This window comes from Xenopus tropicalis, chromosome 6, assembly GCF_000004195.4.
Source record: "Xenopus tropicalis strain Nigerian chromosome 6, UCB_Xtro_10.0, whole genome shotgun sequence".
In the NCBI taxonomy this organism is placed as follows: Eukaryota; Metazoa; Chordata; class Amphibia; order Anura; family Pipidae; genus Xenopus; species Xenopus tropicalis.
In genome coordinates, this window is record NC_030682.2 from 109,651,083 (window position 1) to 109,674,618 (window position 23,536).

Here is a 23,536-nt window from a genome sequence, read left to right on the forward strand (position 1 = left end):
TCTAAAGCTTGCAAGGCCATGTAGAAGCCAATGGGAGCTGTCCTAAACAAAACTGAAACCATTTAATCAATTCGAGTTTTTCGAGCTTTTCAAATTGTTTCAACCTTGTAGACCCATTAAAAATAATCAGTAAAATATGAATACAAGGTATTTAATTTTTTTTTCGTTTTCTCACTTGGGTTTTTTTATATTCAGATTTTTTAATAAATAAACAAACATTTGTGTTTTCTAAAACTTCAATTTTATTCAATTTTGAAGTAAATACAAACATTTCACAAATAAGAATTTTAATAAATAAGCCTCTATGGGGCAGATTTAAAAGTGTGACATTAGAGCTCACCACAGAAGAATTTGCCTACTATCTATTCATTCCTATGGGATTCAGGGAGTTCAACGATCACTGTGAACAGAGAGTGGGTGATTTTTTTCTGTAGTGAGCTCTAATTTCAAACATTCATATTGGGGGTTTTTATTTTCTTTAAAAGAGAAGAACAAATGATTATTCCTTCATCTATAACTTCTGAAAAACATGTTGTAACTTGTTTTCCAGAGGGGATGATACCCATGAGATCCATTTCTGCCCTAATTTATCAAATTAAATCTTTACTATGCCTTGGGAATATTTAATGCATACAGTTTATCATGTTAGTGCCATGACTTGTGCTCCAAATAAGCACAATTTCACTCAAATATAATCAGGGGCAGGACTATTTGACCTTTATAAAAGCAGATACAATATGTGGATTACTATTTACTGCCTGTAAACTCCTTGCCTAGAGATGAACTCTTCATTTGTGTCTTATATTTTATATGGATATATTTCATGTCTGTGGAATGTGTGTTATTTCTTTGGACTGATGATGCTAAAGACCTTTAATATACTGACTGAACTGGATTTTTGATTTATGTGAGCGATACAAACTGTGCAGCCCACTGATTTTGTGCCTAAGGCTTTATCAATATAAGAGAATGAACTCTAATAACTCAACAGCTGAGGATTTTTCTCTTATTGGGCAAAACACCGGTTTGGAAATGCAGTTTTCAGAGGGTATTGTTATCTTAGTAATTGTACTGACATCCTGTCTCATTTCACTCACAGTTCTAGGCAACACTTTTGTCATATTAGCTTTCATAGTAGACAAGCGGCTCAGAAATCAGAGTGACTTTGTGCTTCTTAATATGGCCATTTGTGATTTTTTAATAGGTAAGTGTTTTATATGATTCCTTTCTCTGTGAAAGCGAGGATTGTGAGCTATGTGTTATGTACTGGGAATGTTTGAAAGAAACTGTCTGTCTATGACTTGTCTATGTCTTATTATATTTTTGGTTGCCTAATTTCAATTTTAGCTTTATCATTTTAATTTTAAGCCTGTCCAATTCTAAAGATGTTAGAAAGTCATAGTAATATTATATTCTAAAGATATGTAAGGGGTCATTTATGAGCCTCTGGGCAGTGTGTAAAAGATGAGTGCAATGTCATTACCCCAGGCAGAAATGCTGCCAGAAAGAGCAGTAAAGGCCGGAAGCACCTTAGCACTTTAGCACTCTTGTTTGGGGAAATAGTAAATGACCATCTGGGTTTTCTATAAAACCCACTGAGAAAGCAATAATTTATTACAAAAAAAAATACTGTCCAATTATATATTTTACATAAAAGTAGTATGTACAAATAAAAAAATGGCACTATGACACTTGGGTCACTTACTATATGGTATATAGTATATATATATATATATATATACAGGAGTAATCTACACTCTTTGTGCCAAATACCCAAATTACAAAGTTCAAAGTGTAGCCAGGACTTTTGAAAGTGATAGGAACATTGCCCCCCAGCTGCCCAACTTCAAGCCATACCGGAGTCCAACACAGGTTAGGTAAGGAGTGAGCTGTCCTGTTAAAATTGCAACTTACTATGTGTAATGGTGTAAACTTAAGTGATGCTTTACCAACCAGAAGTAAATAAACACTTTGCTTTATGTAATTGACCAAAATTAGTGCTGTAGTGAAAACTTAACTCATAATAACAAGGCTTTCAGAAGTTGTATTCATCACTATGGGCACTCTACAAATTTAAATGGCCCTTTAGTTTGCTTATATTGTGCTTCTCTAATTTTTTAGGCGCATTCCCATCCCCCGTGTACGTACCATATTTCTTGACTGGGAAGTGGATGTCTGGTAGATTTCTATGCAAACTGTGGATGACTATAGATTATACCGTTTGCACAGCATCATCATTTAATATTGTTCTTATCAGCTACGATAGATATCTTTCTGTGACTAAAGCTGTAAGTATGCCTATTTTGGGTATATTTGATTTCCTAAGTAGACTATATTGTTCTCTATTTATATATCAAAACATTTACTTTGTATGTATTGTAAACTAGTGGGATCCACAACAGACACTTTCTTAGCTTTGAGGCAGTTTATTTACATAGGGGTGCCCATTTCAGCACACAACACAAATCATAAAAGTAAATCCTGCCGCCTGGGCGCTACCTTCACACATTAGATTAGTTCCCTCACTAACCTGGGCCCCTTGTGGACTCCCAGTAAGAAAACACAAATGTTGGGGTCACCCCTGTACACTTCTGGGGGATTTGCTCAGCCTCCTGGCTTTTCTCTCAGCTCCTTAGATGCTCAGTCTCTTGGTAGCTTGTCAAGTCAAATTTGGGCTCCCGCTGCTCCTTGCAGTGGCAGGAAGCACCCCCAGCCCCTCTGGGAGTCCTAAAACGCAGAGAGGTATCCTTCCTGCTCTGTGCCCTGCTGTGAGAGAGCTTTACACACCTATCCATACAATTAAATACCTTTCCACAGGTCAGCCTTCCTGTGAAAAGTAAGCTCCAATAGGCAAGCTGGACTACTGGAATGGTTCACTTGTTCCTTCCAGAACTCTATAGCTTCCAGGGCCAGACAGCAAAACCCTTTAAAGGAGAAGGAAAGGCAAAGTCACTTGGGGGTGCCAAAATGTTAAGCACCCCCAAGTGACTTTAATCGCTTACCTTGTACCCCAGGCTGGTGCCCCTGTTCGGAGAAAATAGCACCAGCCCGGGGTACCTGGAGCGCAGCGCTTCCTCCGTCCGCCTTCAGCTTCCTAAACTGCCGGTGGCCGGGCATGCACAGTAGAGCGAAAAAGCCGACTTAAATGTTTAAGTTCGGCTTTTCACTCTACTGCGCATGCGCGCGCAGCGAAGCCGGAAGGAGGAAGTGCCGACAGCTACCCCGGGCTGGTGCTGTTTTCTCCTGACAGCGGCACCAGCCCGGGGTAAAAGGTAGGCGGTTAAAGTCACTTGGGGGTGCCTAACATTTTGGCACCCCCAAGTGACTTTACCTTTCTTTTTCCTTTAAACAGAGAAAACATTCTCTGTTTTTCAACTTAAAGCCTACATCTCCAACTATGGAGAACTTAAAGGGAAAACATGTTAGATGTGATATATTAAAATATAATTTAAAACATAGCCTCGAGATTTGTTTTGCTTTGTGCATTTTTTGCCCCTTGATTGCTAATTAGGCATCTTGAGTTATTGATACTCAGCAAATTTGCACCTAAACAGTAATCTATGGCAACCAATGATTTTTACTTTCACTATCTACAGTTGGCTAAAATAAAACTAATCACTGGTAGCTATTGGTTACTGCCCAGATTTCCATGTGATAAACAATTGCATTCGGCTCTATGGGAAAATCTGGAATTGAATTGGGATATATAAGCTTTTCTCATCAAACTGAATCTGGCTCATAGAAGAAGGTATAGCTACTGTGAGAAATGCACAATACAATGGACCAGCTTAAATTCAATGAAAAAAAACTCATGTCATGGTTTTTCACATGAAAACTCCATTACAGTCTATGAGAATATCTGGAATTGAATTAGGAGAAAAGTTTTTCTCATCAAATTGAATCTGGCCCAACGTCTATATTTATAAACCACTGAAACAGTAATGATTTGATATTTGTCATCTATCTAAAATAAACAAATAGGGGGAGCCACTATACCATATCAAGGTAAACCCCATTGGTGATCCTAGCTATTTACCTCTGGTCTAATTTTTGAAGGCTGGTACCTCCCTGCATGGTAGCATTTCTTGGGATAAGTGTCTCCTGACCTTGGCATTGACTTCAGTAAAGAGCATAGTCCTCCCCAACATTCGTTTTAATAGGAGAGAGATTGCCAAGACCACAGCACTGGTTCCACAGGCTTAATCCTTCCCCACTTGTCAAATGGGGACTTTTTTGACTGTTTTGAGTCCAGACTTTTGGAGTCTTGTCCTACAGCCAAATATAAGGGATTAGTAGAAACAGTGCAGCCTTGAGACATGCAATGACCAAAGGGTGGGCTGGAAGAGGAAAAGAAGGCAGAATTTTTAAAAAGCATGGGGCTCAAGGTTCTAAACTATGCATGTACATTAAGTCCTACCCTGTAATCAATGAAAAACTGATCTTTTTGAAATAAATCCTTGGCAGGTTTTGTACCGGTCTCTGCGAAACAAACGTAGCCATACTGTTGTGAGCATTGCATCTGTGTGGATTTTTTCATTCCTGCTATATGGCCCTGCCATTCTTTCCTGGAAAAATGATGTTATTGACAGCAATTCTTCTGTCACCACATGTGTTCCTGGATTTTATGACATCTGGTATTTTAAATTTGGAACATCATGTGTAGAGTTTGCTTTTCCCCTGATTAGCATTTCATTCTTTAATTTGAGCATTTACTGCAGTATAAAGAAACGAGGCAGAAAGAAAAGGCAGAAATCAATGTTACAGAATTCCAAAGGAAAGGAAAATGATGGAAATCTACACATCATTTCAACAAATAGTGTTCTGTTTTCTGCACAACTACATGTAACGGAGAACCTTGGAACAGAGAAAAGACTCACAGTGTCTCTCAGGCATTGCTTTCCTTATAGGAAGCCGTCCTCCTTTACCCACAATGAGGCTACATTGCAGCACAGAAACATTTCCCAAGTTAAACTATCGCGGGATGAAAAAATTGCCAGATCTCTGTCAATCTTAGTTGGTGCCTTTGTTATTTGCTGGGCTCCCTACACATTTCTTTCCAGTATCCGTGCTGCTTGCAGTGGTTTTGGTGTTAAATCCTACTGGTATGAAATAACTATATGGATTCTATATATGAATTCAGCAATTAATCCTATCCTTTATCCTTTGTGCCATAAAAATTATAGAAAAGCTTGTTCTCTTGTAGTAAAAAAAATCAAGGAATTTGTTATGAATAAGAGTGGCAGTCAGTCTTAAAAAAATAATCAGTTATGGATTAAAATATCAGTTCCAGTTTTATATCAACTGTCTTGCTTAGGACAGAATGGTACTCCACTGTATGAGTGCAGCTAAGCAGGCCCTGGAGAAGATGTTTTGGCTTGGAGTGGGCCAGGTGGTAAATTTAGTTGTGGTTTGTTTACTGGAGGCACCTATTTCAATGATGTCTGTGATATGTAATGGCTTACTTTAATTATTATAGTAGTTACCACACATATTAATACTTGGGGGCAGATTCATCACGAGTTCGAATGGGTAAAATTCGGATTAGATCCGATAATTTCTGATGATCGGAAATGTCACAAAAATGCTAACGAAAAAATCGTAATAGTCACGATATCATATTGGCGATCCGAAAGTCACAAAATTGTCGTATCTGAATGATCGTAAACGGCGGGAAAACCTTTCTGATTTTGATGCTTCTGTACATGATTTTGGAAACCTCCCATAGGGCTCAATGGCACTCTGCAGCTCCAACCTGGCCCAAGGAAAGTCTCCCATAGGGCTCAATGGCACTCTGCAGCTCCAACCCGGCCCAAGGAAAGTCTCCCATAGGGCTCAATGGCACTCTGCAGCTCCAACCTGGCCCAAGGAAAGTCTCCCATAGGGCTCAATGGCACTCTGCAGCTCCAACCTGGCCCAAGGAAAGTCTCCCATAGGGCTCAATGGCACTCTGTAGCTCCAACCCGACCCAAGGAAAGTCTCCCATAGGGCTCAATGGCACTCTGCAGCTCCAACCCGGCCCAAGGAAAGTCTCCCATAGGGCTCAATGGCACTCTGCAGCTCCAACCCGGCCCAAGGAAAGTCTCCCATAGGGCTCAATGGCACTCTGCAGCCAACTGCCATTGAGCCTCCCATAGGGCTCAATGGCACTCTGCAGCTCCAACCTGGCCCAAGGAAAGTCTCCCATAGGGCTCAATGGCACTCTGCAGCTCCAACCTGGCCCAAGGAAAGCCTCCCATAGGAATCAATGGCACTCTGCAGCTCCAACCTGGCCCAAGGAAAGTCTCCCATAGGGCTCAATGGCACTCTGCAGCTCCAACCTGGCCCAAGGGAAGTCACGATAACGAAGCTTTAATGAATCCAAAACTTTCGTACTCGTTGCGACAATAGATTTTGTCCCAAAGTCGTGCAAATGAATGGAAAAAATGCAGAAAATACGCACAGTATGAAAACATAGAAAAAATAAGAATTTTTTGTATTCAGAAACAATCGTATTTTGATGAATGTGCCCCATAGTGTGTTTTTAAATATATATAATGAAGCCAGTGACAATCATATTAATGACAACTGTCATTATGTTTAAAAAATAAATATATGTTTAAATATTTATTAAAAAGACATATTGATGTAAAGCCTTCTTATAAATAGCGCTTATTTCTGTTCTTATTAATTGTGCCTACTTCTGTTTCAGTTAAAGTTTATTTGAATCATTAATGGGGTGCAATGTTAGCTTATATTATAAGGTACTGGGAACATAACAGTTTCAAAGAAACAGAATATTTGTGGAATTATTCTATATTTTCTTATTTAAACTATAAAAATAGTTTTTTCATAAAGGGGCATATAAAACAGGAGGAAAAAACTTATATGTTTCTGAAATGAATGGCGTGAAAAAGTCAGAAAAGATTGTTTAAAAATACCCAACAGAAAATAAAATGGCACACAGTTTATTTAGTGTACACGTATTTAATACTGTAAAACCAAGTGCACGGAATAGTAAGTTGGATTAAAGGAAAAAGAAAGGCTAATTCACTGGGCGCGGGGAGTGCCAAATGTTAGGCACCTCCTAGGGATTGTAATTGCTTACCTAAAACCCCTGGCCGGTGCTTCTGTTAGGAGAAAACTACACCAGCCAGGGGTTAATGCAGGTGAACGATGCAATTTGATGCAGTCCTGGAGCCTGTGCATGCCCAGTTTAGCAAAAAGGCAACTTATTTGTTAAAGTTCAGATTTTCACTCCACTGCACATGCACGAAGACTGAAGAAGGAAGCGGATCACTTTGTCACATACACCCCGGAGAAAACTGCACAGAACAGTGTGTATGCGATGAAGCGATACTCTTTTCAGGTGTTTAGGGATTTCAGGTAAGCTATTACAATCACTGGGGGTTGCCTAACACTTTGGCAACCCCCATACCCCCCCAGTGTTTGTAACTTTCCTATTCCTTTAAAGGGGTCACAAGCTCCCCCCCCAGTCTTGTGGGCAATAATGAATAACATCTAGCGCAAGTTTTTATCTGGGCAAAAAATTATCATTAAAATTAAAAATGCCCTTCTGTTACAGCTTTGTATAGTTCCTTATGGGTCTCTGTTTCAAATAAGCCAAAAGCACAGTAAAAAGTGGGTAGCAAATCAAAGTCCTCTGTTCACACAAGCAAACATAATCTGCAGTTCCCTGTCAGGTCCTTCTAGCTGCTGATTGGTGGGCATCCTATACTGCAGAGTTCTAAGTGCCTTTAGCTCTCCTGCAGAGTCTGGAAAGAGGGAAGCAGGAGGCCAAATGGATGGTTGGTTGTTTGGAAAAATTTTGATTAAAGCAGATAAAAATGCAACTCTTAATTGCACAATCTTTAAAGGAGATGTTTACTAGTGATGAGCAATTTTTTTTGTCAGGCATGGATTCCCAGTGAAATTCCACATTTCACCATCAGTGAAACTTCTGCAGAATTTTGCCGTGAAAAATTTACAGTTGCATCCAAAAAGGCACCGTTGCTTCAGAAACGTTGTGTGATACCTGCGTTTCGTTTTCACTGCTTTGCTAATTTTTACACAGATTCACTCATCACTAATGTTTACCTTTAAATTAATTTTATACATATATATATATATATATATATAGGCATTGATCTTAATCACATACCCTAAACCTACAAACAAGAATTCTATGGCTCACAAATTGAATCAAAGAGTAGAGTATCTTCCAGAGGAATGGCCCCAGGGATACCATCAGGGGGCATTTCCGTTTTCCTCTTTGCTTTGTTTATCTCATGATATAACAGCACAAGCCCTATTCATGGTGAATACTGCTGAAAAAGCAGTAATGTATAGCCTAGGGTTCTCCTTTAGTTTGCTTAAGTACTGGGTCCTGTATCAGTTACTTACTATTTGTTTGAACCAAGCCTTACTGCAAAAGGAGGCCTCACACACTGGTTGCTAATGTGCAGTGCTCCCATTGAAGCTTAGCCTGCCATCAATGTATTGCTTTCAGAACCTGTGCAACTACAGAAGTCCTGACTCTCAGTAATGGCACCATGGACAATCAGAGTCAACATGTATGACATTTAAGGTAGGGGTAAGCAAAAGTAGATGTAATTCTGGAGTGCAAAAACCTTTGCTCAGGGTGCAAAAGTACAGAAAACATGGTTACTTGAAGCCAAAGTTTCACTTCCTACCTTGCCCTCTACTTCTTAAATGACCCCTATTATAATTGCTATTCAATTCAAAAATTAAATGGAAAATAAAACAGGGGTCATTTATAAGAATATTATTATATTAAGGTAAAACCCAATTTGTTTAAACTGTGGCTTCAGTGCACATTTTTTTTAAAAACATATAGCTCAATTGACAAATAGATGTGACATGATTACTTTCATATTATGCCAAACTTTTTGTTAATTAATTGAAATCATTGTAGAGTGGCATTTAAAGGAGAACTACACCCCCAGCTATAAAAGCCCTCTTAAATGGCCTGCATCGACCCCTCACTTCTCCTTTATCACATACTCTAAAACTTAAAAAACTGCCCATGTCTCAAACCCCAACCTAAAAGTGCAGAGCAGCACAGCTGCGTACATGGGCACCATCTTCTGTTCAACAAGGACATGGACCCTGCTTGAGCATGCGCAGTTGGGGCTATTAGAAATCAGCATCAACTGAGCATGCTCAAGCAGGGTCCGTGTTGGCGGTGAGACCCGAAGCTTCTACAATTGAACAGAATATGATGCCCAGATACCCAGCAGCGCTGCTCTGCATTTTTAGGTTGGGGTTTGCGATCAAAGGGCAGTTTTTAAATTACAGAGTATGCAATAAGGGAGAGGTGAGGGAGGGGTCGAGGCAGGCCAGTTAAGGGGGCTTTTACAGTGGAGGAAATAATTATTTGACCCCTCACTGATTTTGTAAGTTTGTCCAATGACAAAGAAATGAAAAGTCTCAGAACAGTATCATTTCAATAGTAGGTTTATTTTAACAGTGGCAGATAGCACATCAAAAGGAAAATCGAAAAAATAACTTTAAATAAAAGATAGCAACTGATTTGCATTTCATTGAGTGAAATAAGTTTTTGAACCCCTACCAACCATTAAGAGTTCTGGCTCCCACAGAGTGGTTAGACACTTCTACTCAATTAGTCAACCTCATTAAGGACACCTGTCTTAACTAGTCACCTGTATAAAAGACACCTGTCCACAGAATCAATCAATCAAGCAGAATCCAAACTCTTTAACATGGGAAAGACCAAAGAGCTGTCCAAGGATGTCAGAGACAAAATTGTAGACCTGCGCAAGGCTGGAATGGGCTACAAAACCATTAGCAAGAAGCTGGGAGAGAAGGTGACAACTGTTGGTGCGATTGTTTGAAAATGGAAGGAGCACAAAATGACCATCAATCGACCTCGCTCTGGGGTTCCACGCAAGATCTCACCTCGTGGGGTGTCAATGATTCTGAGAAAGGTGAAAAAGCATCCTAGAACTACACGGGAGGAGTTAGTTAATGACCTCAAATTAGCAGGGACCACAGTCACCAAGAAAACCATTGGAAACACATTACACCGCAATGGATTAAAATCCTGCAGGGCTCGCAAGGTCCCTCCTGCTCAAGAAGGCACATGTGCAGGCCCGTCTGAAGTTTGCCAATGAACACCTGAATGATTCTGTGAGTGACTGGGAGAAGGTGCTGTGGTCTGATGAGACCAAAATAGAGCTCTTTGGCATTAACTCAACTCGCTGTGTTTGGAGGAAGAAAAATGCTGCCTATGACCCCAAAACACCGTCCCCACCGTCAAGCATAGCTGGGGTCTGATAAGGTAAATACAGCCATAAGCACTCACAGAAACACAGCACTGAGTCCTCTTTCAATAGGAACACAGGATTTCTTGTCTCCTTTTTTGTAAACATGTTCAAGGTATCTGACTTCCTCTCTCAGAAAAATGCTTCATTCCCGGGGCCAGAGTCTGCGCAGTTCTCTCCTCTCTCCCCTCTCCTGCTCCCCCCTCCCATAAGAATTCATAAATCTCACTCCCCCCTCCCTTAGGAATGTGTGATCTGAGCTATAACAGCTATGAAGACCAAGCTAAAATGGCAGCTGCAATCTTAATATACAGAGAAAGCTTTTAGGCCATACTCAGGTATGGCAATGCTTTCCGCAGAATAAATATAGTGTTCTAGGTGGCACTAATGTGGCAAATCTATTGGCAGTAAAATGCCAAAATGACTTTCCTTTTCCTGACAATATGGTTGTCTTCTGGATTTAATTCTGATCTGGGAATCATCTAAAAGCAGTTTTCCTCCATGCCTGTATGGGTCTCCTAGTCCTCTTTCCACTATATACACTCTGTACCCTCAAATCCTGGTACACAATTATAAATTAACCCAATGGAAGTATTTTTGGGAATGAAAAACACAATAAAACACAATACTTCATCCATGTCTATAATAAAACATTTATTGGAATTTTACTTGCACAGTCAATCAAATTGTCACATGTTTTTCTAAGGGACAGAATAGGCCAAACCTAAAACGTTAAATAGGAGTTTTGTTGGTACAGGTATGGGACCTGTTATGCAGAATGCTCGGGACCCAGGGCTTTCCAGATAAGGGATCTTTCTGTAATTTGGATCTCCATGCCTTAAGTCTACTAAAAAATAATTTAAACATAATTTAAATCCAATAGGATTGTCTGCCTCCAATAAGGATTTGTTATATCATAGTTAAGATTAAGTACAAGGTTATTATGTTATTATTTATTATTTTTTATCATTATTATTAATTTTGAATGCAATAGTAATTACTGTATATTAAAACAGCTGCAGTTGCTTAATACAGAAAGGGCTGACAAAACTGTAAATTGTACAAATGTAAACTTTGGCTAACTGCTTCTATATTTGTCCAGTTTGACCGTCCATATGAAAATCCATATAGTAATGATCCACTAATTCAGCTAATGACCTGAACACTGGAACTGAATGAAAAATGGGTGGGTACTTCTATAACTGCTGATGCTTCATTCATTTGGAATGTGTTATGGTCTGTCCAAACAGCCAAGATGTAAAAGTAAAGCTGAAATTGGTGAAACTTCCCTCAGATATGCAGAATTTCTATTTTTAATACATATTATGGTGCAGACAGATCTAAATAGGGATTTAGGGTCTTACAGTCTTCCCTAATACGATGTATGTAATAACTGACACACAAGGCTCACAGACAGACCTATGTGTGCTTTAACTAATTCCCCTTACAACATTAATATAAAAGATAGTGATTAGACAGTTCATAGCATTTCCTTAAACTTACATTTAATATTTGAAACATTTTTGATAAATTAAGTTGAAAGCCTTTCTAAAACTTTTGTGACACATTGGATATAGGACAGGGTTAATAGCGGAGTTAGTCCATAACAACCAGGCTGTGACTTTATACCAGAAAAAGTCAATGCAATAACCTTGACAGGCAGCACGAATGCTCACAAGAAAAGAATAAGGAGCCCAGCAAAGGGCAAAAACAGAGACCAAAATTGTAAGAGATCTTGCAACTTTCTTGTCCCGAGATAGTTTGATAACACTGACTCGGTTTGGTGGCCCAGACATTGTCTGAGAGCTGGGCTCAAAGCTTTGTTTGGCAAAGTCATTGACTGTCTTATTTAGAGAAGAATCAACCTTCTCTTTCCCTTTTGGACATGATAGAACAATATGGGTTGCTATGATGTAGGGGGAGGCTTCGGTTTTCTGCTCCTCTGACATTTGACAAGAATTCCTTTTTTTCCTACTTCGTTTCTTAATGTTCCAGTAGATTCTCATATTAAAGAAAGAAATGCTGATCATTGGAAAAGCAAAATCCAAAGAAGATGCACAGAGAAGAAAATACCATGCATCAAAGAATCCTGCCCGGCAGCTGTACTCATTAGTTTCATATGTCCCAGTTAGAATCTCCCAAAAAATAATTGCTGGCCCGTAGATGAGAAATGAAAATATCCAGGCCACCACCATTTTAAGAGCAGTCTGACTGTGTCTTCTTTGTTGTGTGCGATATAAAACCTGCGTGAGAAACATCAGCCTGTTTATTTGCACAATTCCACATACTGTAAATATCACTAAGATAGTATTATTATTGTTTTATTGTTATTAATAATAATAATAATGATGAAAGAAGAGCACTGTCAGTGAACTGGCACTACAAGTAGGGATGACATTGTACATAATTACTTGGCTATGTGGGGCAAAGAGTGACAAATGCATATTTTGTATAATTTTTAACTCACCCATGCCAATAATGAATGTTTTTTTAATTCCATCATAGTAGTTTATATATATATATATATATATATATATATATATAGATAGATAGATAGATAGATAGATAGATACAAGCAGTAAGAACACTGTTTGGCTTATTTTCCACCAGTGTTAAAGGTGGTAAACAAGTAGCACCAGGTTAAAATACCTGGTTGTGCAGCAGCTAATACTGTTAATCATTGAAACGGCCTAGGAAAAGCCGGATAAGTTAGTCCTGGAGTGAATGGAGGGTTAATTGGTTAGGTCCTCTATTCCGTACCCAGTTTAGTATTTTGATTTGGCCAGCTGTAAGTAGCTGCCTGATTAGGCTGCAGGTGAGCAGCAAATATAAGGGTATTGAGTTGGATATATATAAAAACTAAGATTATTTATTATATTATTATAATTTATTGCATTTATTTCAAGTCAATATTCAAATATTCATTGACTTTCACGGATTAAGGATTTAGGTGGTGTTAGAGCTCAACACTGCTGCACCCCAGAGAACTAAATGTTATTTGACTGATGAAAGCACCCAAACTCATCCTGATTAATTAAGCTTATTGATCTGCCCTGGTCTGTGTTAAATTCTTAAAAACTTTCATGAAAAAGTGTTCCTGAAAGTGTTCTGTAGTGATGAGTGAATCTGTATCGTTTTGATTTGCCGAAAAAGTTGTGAATCCTTCAAAAGATTCTCAAAACAGGGAAAATGACGCACGTCAAAAATTTCAATTTTGTCGCCTGTTTCACCCAAAAAATCTGCCAATGGCGAAACATGAAAAGTCACCATGAATCCATGCCTGGCAAATTTTTTCGCCCATCGCTAGTGTTCAGTAACTGTGCTAAACCTCACATTAAATACTCATGCAATATACAATAGTCATACTGTGATAAAGTGCTTGCATAGCAGTGGGTTAAATGATTCTGATGTTTTAGTAACAGTAACTTCTGGTACATTTATTATAACATGGCAGGCAAGACTGGATTGCTCCATGCTGGCTCTCAGCTTAGACAGGAAATTTGAAACAGGAACAGGATAGTTAATCGTAAGACAAATGGCAAAACAGTAGGAATGCCCTTAACCAAAATGTCCACACAAGCATATGTTACTAGATATACCAATATCCAGCCTGCTTTTGTTAATGATTTACAATTATGATTCCCTTAGAGATCTATGACCCCAATAACTGAGCATTTCAAAAGGTAAAAAATGTTCACTATTTTCCCTTTAAAGAATAAGTAAACTTTTTTTTTTTCAATTAGTAAAATTATTCTAAACAGCCTCCAGAATTACTTACCTTTGTCCCAGCATTCTCTCTGACCTGTTTCCTCAGTCAGAAGGTATTCTTTTTGGTTGCTTCCTTGTGCAGAGTGAAGCCCCGCCCCCACTTCCTGTTCAGTTCTCTCTTCAATTCGACAAGGTTGTCGGAGTGGAGAGCCTTCTGTGCATGCCTGGAGGCAGCAGGAGACAGTCTGTGCATTAGCTGTTTTTTTTTTTTTGATGAGAGACCTGAACAGGAAGTGGGGGTGGGACTTCACTCTGCACAAGGAAGCAACGATAAAGAATACCTTCTGACTGAGGAACCAGGTCAGAGAGAATGTTGGGACAAAGGTAAGTAATTCTGGGGGCTGGGGGGTTTAGAGTAATTTTACTCATAGAAAAAAAAGGGTTAAACTACAGACTACATGAAATTACAGATGGACCATGTTTTAACATTGCAATTGGCTTTACACAGAGCAACATAAATCTCACTTTTTCTTAAAATAAAGTGACAGGCTGTGCGGTGTTTAGCCATACATTTTGCCCTATCAGTAGTGATGGGCGGAATCATTTGGCAGACATGGTTTTGTGGGGAATTGTTGCCCGTGTCATTTTTTTTTGATGCACAACATTTTCGCAGTTTTGCAGATTTTCGGCTGAAGCGAAATGTAACAGATTTGCTCATCACTATCCATATGAGGTTAAAGTATTTTCAATGTGGCGATTTATAAAATGACCTGTTACCTGAACACATGGATCTTATTTGTTACCACCTGACACACATGTAGGGATCCATAGGGTTAACTAGTCCCTATGGCTTTAAACCCTGCAGCTTCCTGGTTTTGTGCTGTTACTGGGCAAAGACCCATGTATCAGTTTTGAGTTCAGATGTGTGATTATTGGTTCACAGGGAGACCACTCCCTTGGCACTCTGATATAGTGTTTAGCAGGGGGGTGGGTCTGCCTCTTTGGCTGCCTGTGTTCACAGGGGAAGGAGCACTGTGCTGGAGGCACAGGAACTAGGCCCCCAGTAAAGCCATGTGCCCCAGAGTGTGTCAGCCACTCTGGTGAAGTCGGGGACAGGGACCCCGTGAATGAGGACCAGTTAGATAGCAAGTTTTGTGGAGCACTTTCTAGGAAAGTGAGATAGTGAGGGAAGAGAGCACGAGCAGTTTGGCTCAGAGGAAAGTAGCTGTGGGAGTACCCTTCCAGACAGGCACTGTTGCCTTAGTGTAGGGCCACGGTTTAGACCTAGGAGGCAGGTAGATTGAACCCTGATCCAAAGTTGCCGTGGGGCCTGAGGAGTGTGGTATCCAGCTGGCTGTTCCACAGAGTGAGCAACTGAACCGGTGGCACTGATCCTGCCTGGCTCAAGGGGAGTTGGGAGGAGCGGGTGTGCACCCTCTCTGTGCTGTCCTCAGAGAAAGCTATGCTAACTGATGTGTGTGAGTATATTGCATAACCCTGCAAGTTACTTGTCTCTGACAATAAACCAGTTCTACTGTTAAACTGCAAGAACCTTCTGGCGCCCATTTGTTATTCTGCACTGCACACAGCTACAGTGGGTTGTAGTTGCACTACACCATAGCTCCGTTTGGTTACTTCCACATAGCGAAGGCCCATCCTGAAGGATTGAGTCACGTGTACCCCATGCTCAAGGCCTATCTAGCCGTGCTGTTGGCTTGTTACAGCCAAGAAAGGGTTACACACACATCTGTAACCCTATGCTACTGGCCTGAATGCAGTGCTGCATGCACCAGATGTATCTCATGCACTATTATGTTTTATATTTTAACATTACATAAGCATACATGTAGAAGTGGCTGTGCCAGGTAACAAGCTCATTGCATCCTAATCAGCAGGCAGAAATAGTTCATAAAATAATACATTACTGATCAAGTAGGCTGGCAATTGTAGTTGTGTGTGGTGGGCAGCAAGTCCCAGAGATTCATGTTGCTACTGATAAGATTAGGACATTTTGGGGTATATTTATCATGCTGTGTAAAAAGTGGAGTAAAACATTACCAGTGTTTTGCCATTATGTTGCTCATAGCAGCCAATCAGATGCTTTGCTTTGATTTTCTGTTTAAATCTAATTGCTGATTGGTTGCCCTGTTCTCCGGATATGTTGCCAGGTATAAAAAAAAACAAAACTCTAAAGCAGTGCTGTCCAACTTACATGCAGTGGGACAATTATTTCTCATAAAACATTTTGAGGGTCATATTGAATTAAATTGATGATGTCATATAGTCAAGTCTATGGAGCCTTTGAGCAGGCTGGGGGCAATAAAAATCCTTTGAGGGTCACATCTGGCCCAGGGGCCTCAAGTTAAAAGAAATTGGATGCCTGGTTAGATTTTTGACAATCTCTAGGGGGCACATTTACTAACCCACGAACTGGCCGAATGCGTCCGATTGCGTTTTTTTCGTAATGATCGGTATTTTGCGATTTTTTCGGAAAATTGTCGCGACTTTTTCATTACCAATACGGTTTGCGTGAAAAAACGCGAGTTTTTCGTAGCCAATCCGAAAGTTGCGCAAAATCGCGATTTTTTCGTAGCGTTAAAACTTGTGCGAAACGTCGCGCCTTTTAAGTTAACGCTACGAAAAAAGGCATGACTTTTCGCGCAAGTTTTAACGCTATGAAAAAAGCGCGACTTTTCGAGCAAGTTTTAACGCTACGAAAAAAATCGCCAGATTTTGCGAAACTTTCGGAATGGCTACGAAAAACTTGCGTTTTTTCACGCAAATCGTATTGGTAACGAAAAAGTCGCGATAATTTCCGAAAAGTCGTAAAGTCGCCGAAAAAATCGCAAAAAATATGAAAAAGTCGCAAAATGTTCGTTTTCCAATCTGAATTTTTCCAATTCGGATTCGAATTCGTGTCTTAGTAAATCAGCCCCAAGGGGTAGTAAAACAGACTATACTGTATATTGCCTCAATGAACCCAAGGTACAAAGAAACATGTGGATTAATGTAGGGGCAATGTAAAAAAAAAGGTACATAGTTTGCTACTGCTCTTGTAATCCACCTGTCACTGCTTTAAAAGAAATCATCTGTTTGGATGCTCTGTGTTACTAAATTACACCTTTTATTAATTACCTTGTATTGGTGTCAGCGACATCTGCACATAGAGCATAAATAATGTGTCTAAATAGGATAAATAAGTAATGCAATAAAAGGGCTTACCAGTAAATCCAATTTGGATTGGAAATGGGTTATCACACAAGCAGCAAGCTTTAAACTGTTTATTACATTACCCTCTTCAAAATGTAGAGCATAAAGGGTTCAAATCATGTTATTTAGTAATGTATTGGAACAATACAAGAAAAAGGGCCTGTGGACTTCTAAGTATAATTTTTTTCTATGATGTGCTTTTTTCAGATTACCACTGTATCCTCCTTTTTGTTTCAAAATTTATTGAACATTTATTTTCTGGGATCCTTTGTTATATGGCAACCAAACTGCCTGATAAAGCCCCTGCATAGGGGAGGAGGAGACAGAGTGCAGAGCACTGGGAGAATCTATCTTAGCAATGAAGTACAGTACACATGTATGCCTGTATAGCTGCTCTGGGATAAATCTTTTTGCACTGAGCTACTGTATACACGGAGCGTAATTTTGGGACCTTCCTATGTATTAAATCCAAATCAGACTGGTCAGATCAACTGGTCAATATTATCCTCTCTTGAATCAGCTGCAACCTACATTGCACCCAGTTAATAGGAGGCATTCTTAGTAACCTACAGTATTGGAAGGCAGAAAATAAAAAAATACTCACAGCCTTGGTTACAGATAGAAATCTGTCATAGCTGATAAGAACAACTCCAAATGCAGAAGCAGCTGATGTTGTGAAGTCAAGAATCAGCCACAGTTTGCAAAGAAATCTTCCAAGCATCCATTTCCCAGAGAACAAAAATGGTATATACAAAGGGATGGAGAAAGCACCTAGCAGAATGATTTAATGGTCCCAAGCAACCGACAACAACAAAGCAAAAGAAATCTCAGCATGTAGACCAAAAAAATTAATAACCCCATTCATAAAAGATGTATAGCATGAAGTAAAACTATAGCATATATCATTAAGTAAGAACTTGAATTGACTTGATATTGATTTACATTGCAATGGATATTTGATCTAATCAGTTTTAATGTAGTAGTTTTAGTGTTAAATAAAATTAGTATTCTTTATATAAATCTATATAAATCTATATATATATATATATATATATATATATATATAAAATATTATATATAAATCATAGTTAAGTTATATTTAAAAAGAAGGAAACAAACGTTAATTTTGTACAAATATTGCAACACAGACATATGGAGCTAACGCCATCACTTATTTCCATCACTTACCTACTAAAAAATCACAAATGGCCAGATTAAGAAGAAAGAAGTTAGATTGGCTTCGCAGTCTCTTGTCCACAATGAAAGCCAATATAACAATACTGTTGCCTAGGACTATAAGAATAATTAGCAAGGCTATCAGAATGATTAGCAAGACATTGGTACCTTCCGCAAAATATTTTTCCAGTCCAGTGGTCTCATTAGTTGTAGAGAAATTAATGGGGCTGTCTTTATATAATCTAAGTGTTTGCATTTCAGGAGAAAAATATAAACTAAGTATCATATTTAGGGAATAGAATTAGGGCTCGGTTATTTTTTTTGTCTGAAATTTAGTATTCTGTTTGCATGTGCCTCCTGTACCTGTATCTGCCCTCCTACACTTCTGAATACAAAGAAGTGACTTCTGTGTGTTAGCCACTAGTATATACTGTATATAGTCAGATGCTGCAGGGAATTGTTCCAGTGTCTAACATCACTTCGATAAGTCCAAGGAATATAATGACAGTAAAACCCTTTTATACCCTTTTTTATAAGTATTCAGATAGAATCCCAAAAGGTTGTTTTAAAAAAGGATCTGTAATATAAACATGCAACTAATTATTTTCCCCCAATGCATTTGCAGTCATTTTACAATTGGTTGAGGGCCAAAGGACTTAAAACAAATTATGGTCTCTCTTATGGTTACTTTTCACGGCTCATTTACAAACACAAGTACAAAATACTTGTGTCCCTAAATACGCCTTTGCAACGTACAGCAAATGCCACTTAAGCACTTCTGTCTGCTCTGATGAATTACTTGCAAGTGCACACACTGATAGAATGAAACCCAGGACTTATTATCATCCTGGACCTACTGGTAATTCCACAGTAGCAGTAAGTGGACACTAAGGGCAATATCCAGAACAATAGATGTTTCTCCCACATATAGTTTATTCCAGCCACATATAATCAGATATACAACTGCCTTAGTGTTACAGTCAAAAACTTGTTTAATTAATCTATACTTTACATTCTGTGATTCTCTAACGTGAGGGTGTATTTCGCACTTACCACATGCAAATGTGCCTAGTTTAGTGTAAGTAATGTTCCTGGAGAAGAAATGACTGCAATTCAATTTATCCTTAAGGTTGGGTGCTCTTCTAAACATAATTTCACCCACATATTATTGTCAACGTGGGGTCAGTGCCAAGAATGGTTTTCTAAATCTCAGCGCTCTGATTAGAGAAGGTATAACTGAATCTGATTAACATCCCTCTGGTTATGGCTTTTTTTTATCCCTTTTAGCTAACAGACAAGTCCTATTGGTATGTAAAGCCCTTCAATTGGCTTTAAGTAGTAACTTATTAGTGTATCCCTTACTAATGGTGACTCGTCAAGTGTAAAATAGAGTTAGTGGCAGTTGGTTTCTATTGAGGTGCCTGTTTACACATCCTATCAGTTCTGGATGTAATCAATGTGTGTGTTAGTCTGATATTGAATTGCACATTTTTAAGACATGTTTGAAAGTCAGTACAAAGGATGTAATGGCATTTGAACACAAATACAGGGGAAATATTGTGCAACACATTTTGTGCACAATTTATAAACTGGTCACTAACTTGTATTTATATTAAAAAGGTTATGCTCATGTTGCATTTGCAACCACATTTTGTGCTTGGCACTTTGTTCTTCATTCAATAATGAGCCTATTTGTGAATATCCCTTAAATGAGAAGGAAAGTCATTTTGGCATTTTACTGCCAATAGATTTGCCACATTAGTGCCACCTAGAACAATATATTTATTCTGCAGAAACCATTAACATGCCTGAGTAAACAGCTTTAGAAGCTTCCTCCGTTTGCTTAAGATAGCAGCTGCCATTTTAGTTAGCTTCCTGCCTGCAGTCTCTAGCCATTATAGCTTAGATCACACATTCCTAAGGGAGAAGGGAGGGAGTTCTTAGCAGGAGAGAGGAGAGAACTGCGCAGACTATGACCCCGGAAGCTGTTTCTGAGAGAGGAAGTCAGACACTGGAACATCATGTTTACAAAAATAAAGCCAAGAAATCCTGTGTTTCTTTTGATAGAGCACTCAGTGCAGCATTACTGTAAGTGCTTGTGGCTGTATTTACATATTACTCTGTACAAGTACATTAGAGGGGATTATAGGCAGTTGGGGGATGTTCTTTTTTCCCATAAAAACAATCAGCGCACCAGAGGTCACCCCTTTAGATTAGAGGAAAGGAGCTTCCATTTGAAGCAGCGTAGGTGGTTTTTCACGGTGAGGGCAGTGAGGTTATGGAATGCCCTTCCTAGTGATGTGGTAATGGCAGATTCTGTTAATGCCTTTAAGAGGGGCCTGGATGAGTTCTTGCTCAATCAGAATATCCAAGGCTATTGTGATACTAATATCTACAGTTAGTACTAGTGGTTGTATATATAGTTTATGTATGTGAGTGTATAGATTGGTAGGTGTGGGTTAAGTGTGCTGGGTTTACTTGGATGGGTTGAACTTGATGGACACTGGTCTTTTTTCAACCCTATGTAACTATGTAACTATATACCTTTCTGATAAAGCTACTTAGCTTTTATCTCTCCTTCTCCTTTAAAAAATATAGGGCTGTCTATTCTAAAATGTACTAGAATGTTAAATTCTAAGCTGTGCATTCTTAATGGATTCTTTACAAACTTGTAAATTATTGGTTAGGAAATTCAAAATCTTTTCATCAGTTGGTAATTGAAGATCAGAGAGAAAAACCAGAAAGATAGGCAGGATGGCAAAAACTTTTTTGTTTGATTGGTAACAGAATGTTATGCAATGTGATGATTGGTGGTAAGGTAGCCCAGTTTTCTTGAACAATGGAGGATAAACAATACAGATATTGTTCTAAAGTATGTTTGTTGCATTAAGTTTGAACATTTATTTGTGGGTGGAAGGCAGAGGCAGAGCTTGACTCCTACGTTGGAGCAAATAATCTTGAGGTAGACTGAGGCCCAAGATCAGAATGAATGACAAATAGGGCAACATTGGGCCCTAGCTCAACATGGAACAGCAGCTGGCATGATAGCTAGGTATAGGCATACTTAGCAGCAAATGGATTAAGTTTCATTAAGGACAGCTGTTAGTATAAGTTTTAGTTAATTTCAAATAGTTAAGCCACAGATGTGCCATTATATATAGGAAGGCTACAATAGGCTAAACAGCATCAGGTGGTAAAGCAAAGAGTGTATATAAAGTGGTAAATGGAGGGGCACTTGCCTTTTTCAGGAACAGGCTGCAAGGTTTTCCTCCTTCAGGATGTTCGCTAAATTGGCCGACATAGCTGCATCCAGTAAGCTCACCACCGAGGAAATGCTGAATCACAACAACCCCAGCATACTGCTTATCAAGCTGGCCTGGATGGAATGACAGGGGCAGTGGATCACGCAGGCCCGGATTTGTGGCGAGGCCACAAAGGCCCGGGCCTAGGGCGGCAAATACACAGGGGCGGCATGCCGCCCCGCCGCAAGCAAATGTTAACATTTTGCTCCCATACGGAGCAATGGGGACATCTCCCCACTACTCCGTATGGGAGTTCTAAGTTAGGCGCTTGCGCATGCGCATTAGCGATAGGGGTTGTTCGCGCATGCGCAAGTTAGGCGCATGCGCATTCGCGTTTACGCGGCGGGGGTGGGGGGGCGCCGAATGGGGGCGGCCTTGGGGTGCCCCAAGTAGAAATCCGGCCCTGGGATCACGGGAGCGACAGGGACACCGGGAGTCACAAGCACTACAGACATTATTATACACGGCTTAAAAGATTTACTTACTTCTAACCTAGCATTAGATACGCCTAGTGCCGCCATAAGGCAGAAAACACAGGTGTGGGTGAATCTGCTTACAAAGATGCTTTTTCCTGTGAAACAACCCCTTTAGTTTTGCATTTAACAGTCTATGTTAAGGCAAAATATCCTAAGGAATTTATAAAGTCAGACAAAAATTGGATACAGAAGAAGTCAGGTGTAGACCCATTGTGCGGACATTTCAAATTGGCACATTTTATGTGGTAAATATCCGGAGTTATCACCAGGTTTGTTTATATATATTAGGCTTATCCTTGATGCTTACAAGAGTTATCGTGGTGTAACAACGTTTAATAAGACAAATTCTGCCAGAAAATGTCAGTTACTAAGTGTTTAACATGGAGCACAAAGGATATTGGCTTATGGATGGGATTCTAGTGCCCAAAACACTTTTCCGAATTTCCGAATACTAAGTTGGGAAACAGCGAGGCAAAGCCCAACTACTGTTAGGAATATAATGAAAACCCATGTCACTTTCAAAGCAAAGGCAGATGTAAGCATGAATGTATAGAGTGTTTAGGACAACACCCAGCATTTTGTTGCATTAAAAGATTTCTCCCAGTCACAACAAAATTGGGTTCTAAGGAACAACCTCCAAAATCAGATAAGGTAGCAGAAATGCTATCATGCTTAAAAATCTATACAAACAGAAGGCCAGGTTAATATTTGAGGGCTTTAGGCTGATGCCACAGGCGGCGTAGGGCTGATTTTTTTCGGCAAGCGGAAAAACGCTTGCTGAAAATTCAGCCCTATGCCTGCTACTTGTGCCTGCACCCGGATTAATGGAAGCGTACCCCATTCATACGGGTGCAGGCACAAGTAGCAGGCGTAGGGCTGAATTTTCGGCAAGCGTTTTTCTGCTTGCCGAAAAAATCAGCCCTACACCGCGTGTGGCATCAGCCTTAATATAGGATTCTGGATCCCATCCAATAATCTCAAAATATCTTCGGATATACCTAAAATCTAATATAGAAATCAGTTTGAATAGAATTGTTGAATAAAGAATTACCCTTTGCAAATTCCTAACATGAGAATTTTACCATTGAGATTAATTCCTAAAAAGGAGCCAGGGTCATTTAGGTGGATTTCACCATTAATCTTATCCAAAAGGTTAATCAGTAAACGATGGAACTGACCCAAAGGACTGTACGGTATCTTACACATCTTTTGATAAAGCCTTAGACCTTTTGAGGCATATTGGTCCAGGTTCCTTGCTAGCAAAGACTGATATAGTCTTTTACTTTAGAATATTTAAAAATTGTGATAAAATTGATAGAAAAGTCAAGAAAAAGAGAATTAAAATATATATCACACACTGTTCGGGTACTATGTCTGTTGATGG

At 39.3% G+C, this 23,536-nt stretch overlaps 2 protein-coding genes across 2 annotated transcripts; one reads left to right on the plus strand and one right to left on the minus strand.

Annotated features, from left to right (window-relative positions):
• Positions 1-969: 969 nt before the first annotated feature.
• Positions 970-11,597, plus strand: LOC116411748 (histamine H3 receptor-like). Its single transcript, XM_031904590.1, has 5 exons — positions 970-1,204; positions 2,122-2,288; positions 4,465-5,102; positions 7,222-7,362; positions 11,531-11,597. The coding sequence occupies exons 1-5, from the start codon at positions 970-972 to the stop codon at positions 11,595-11,597; spliced, it is 1,248 nt and encodes a 415-aa protein (XP_031760450.1).
• Positions 11,598-11,785: 188 nt separating this feature from the next.
• hrh4.d1 (histamine receptor H4 gene d1) lies at positions 11,786-18,630 on the minus strand. Its single transcript, XM_004915657.2, has 3 exons — positions 18,387-18,630; positions 17,803-17,969; positions 11,786-12,523 (listed from the first exon to the last, which is right to left on the minus strand). The coding sequence occupies exons 1-3, from the start codon at positions 18,628-18,630 to the stop codon at positions 11,786-11,788; spliced, it is 1,149 nt and encodes a 382-aa protein (XP_004915714.2).
• Between the last annotated feature and the right edge of the window lie 4,906 nt (positions 18,631-23,536).

Bases quoted from the DNA above. Each gene is read 5' to 3' on its own strand.
- LOC116411748 (XM_031904590.1), top strand. From the start codon at position 970: ATGAACTCTAATAACTCAACAGCTGAGGATTTTTCTCTTATTGGGCAA. The intron at 1,205-2,121 runs GTAAGTGTTTTA...CTAATTTTTTAG, and splicing joins CATTTGTGATTTTTTAATAG to GCGCATTCCCATCCCCCGTG. The intron at 5,103-7,221 runs GTATGAAATAAC...TATTTGTTAAAG, and splicing joins TTTGGTGTTAAATCCTACTG to TTCAGATTTTCACTCCACTG.
- hrh4.d1 (XM_004915657.2), bottom strand. From the start codon at position 18,630: ATGCAAACACTTAGATTATATAAAGACAGCCCCATTAATTTCTCTACA. The intron at 17,970-18,386 runs GTAAGTGATGGA...TCATTCTGCTAG, and splicing joins CATTTGTGATTTTTTAGTAG to GTGCTTTCTCCATCCCTTTG. The intron at 12,524-17,802 runs GTGAGTATTTTT...TTTCTCACGCAG, and splicing joins TTCTATCTGTAACCAAGGCT to GTTTTATATCGCACACAACA.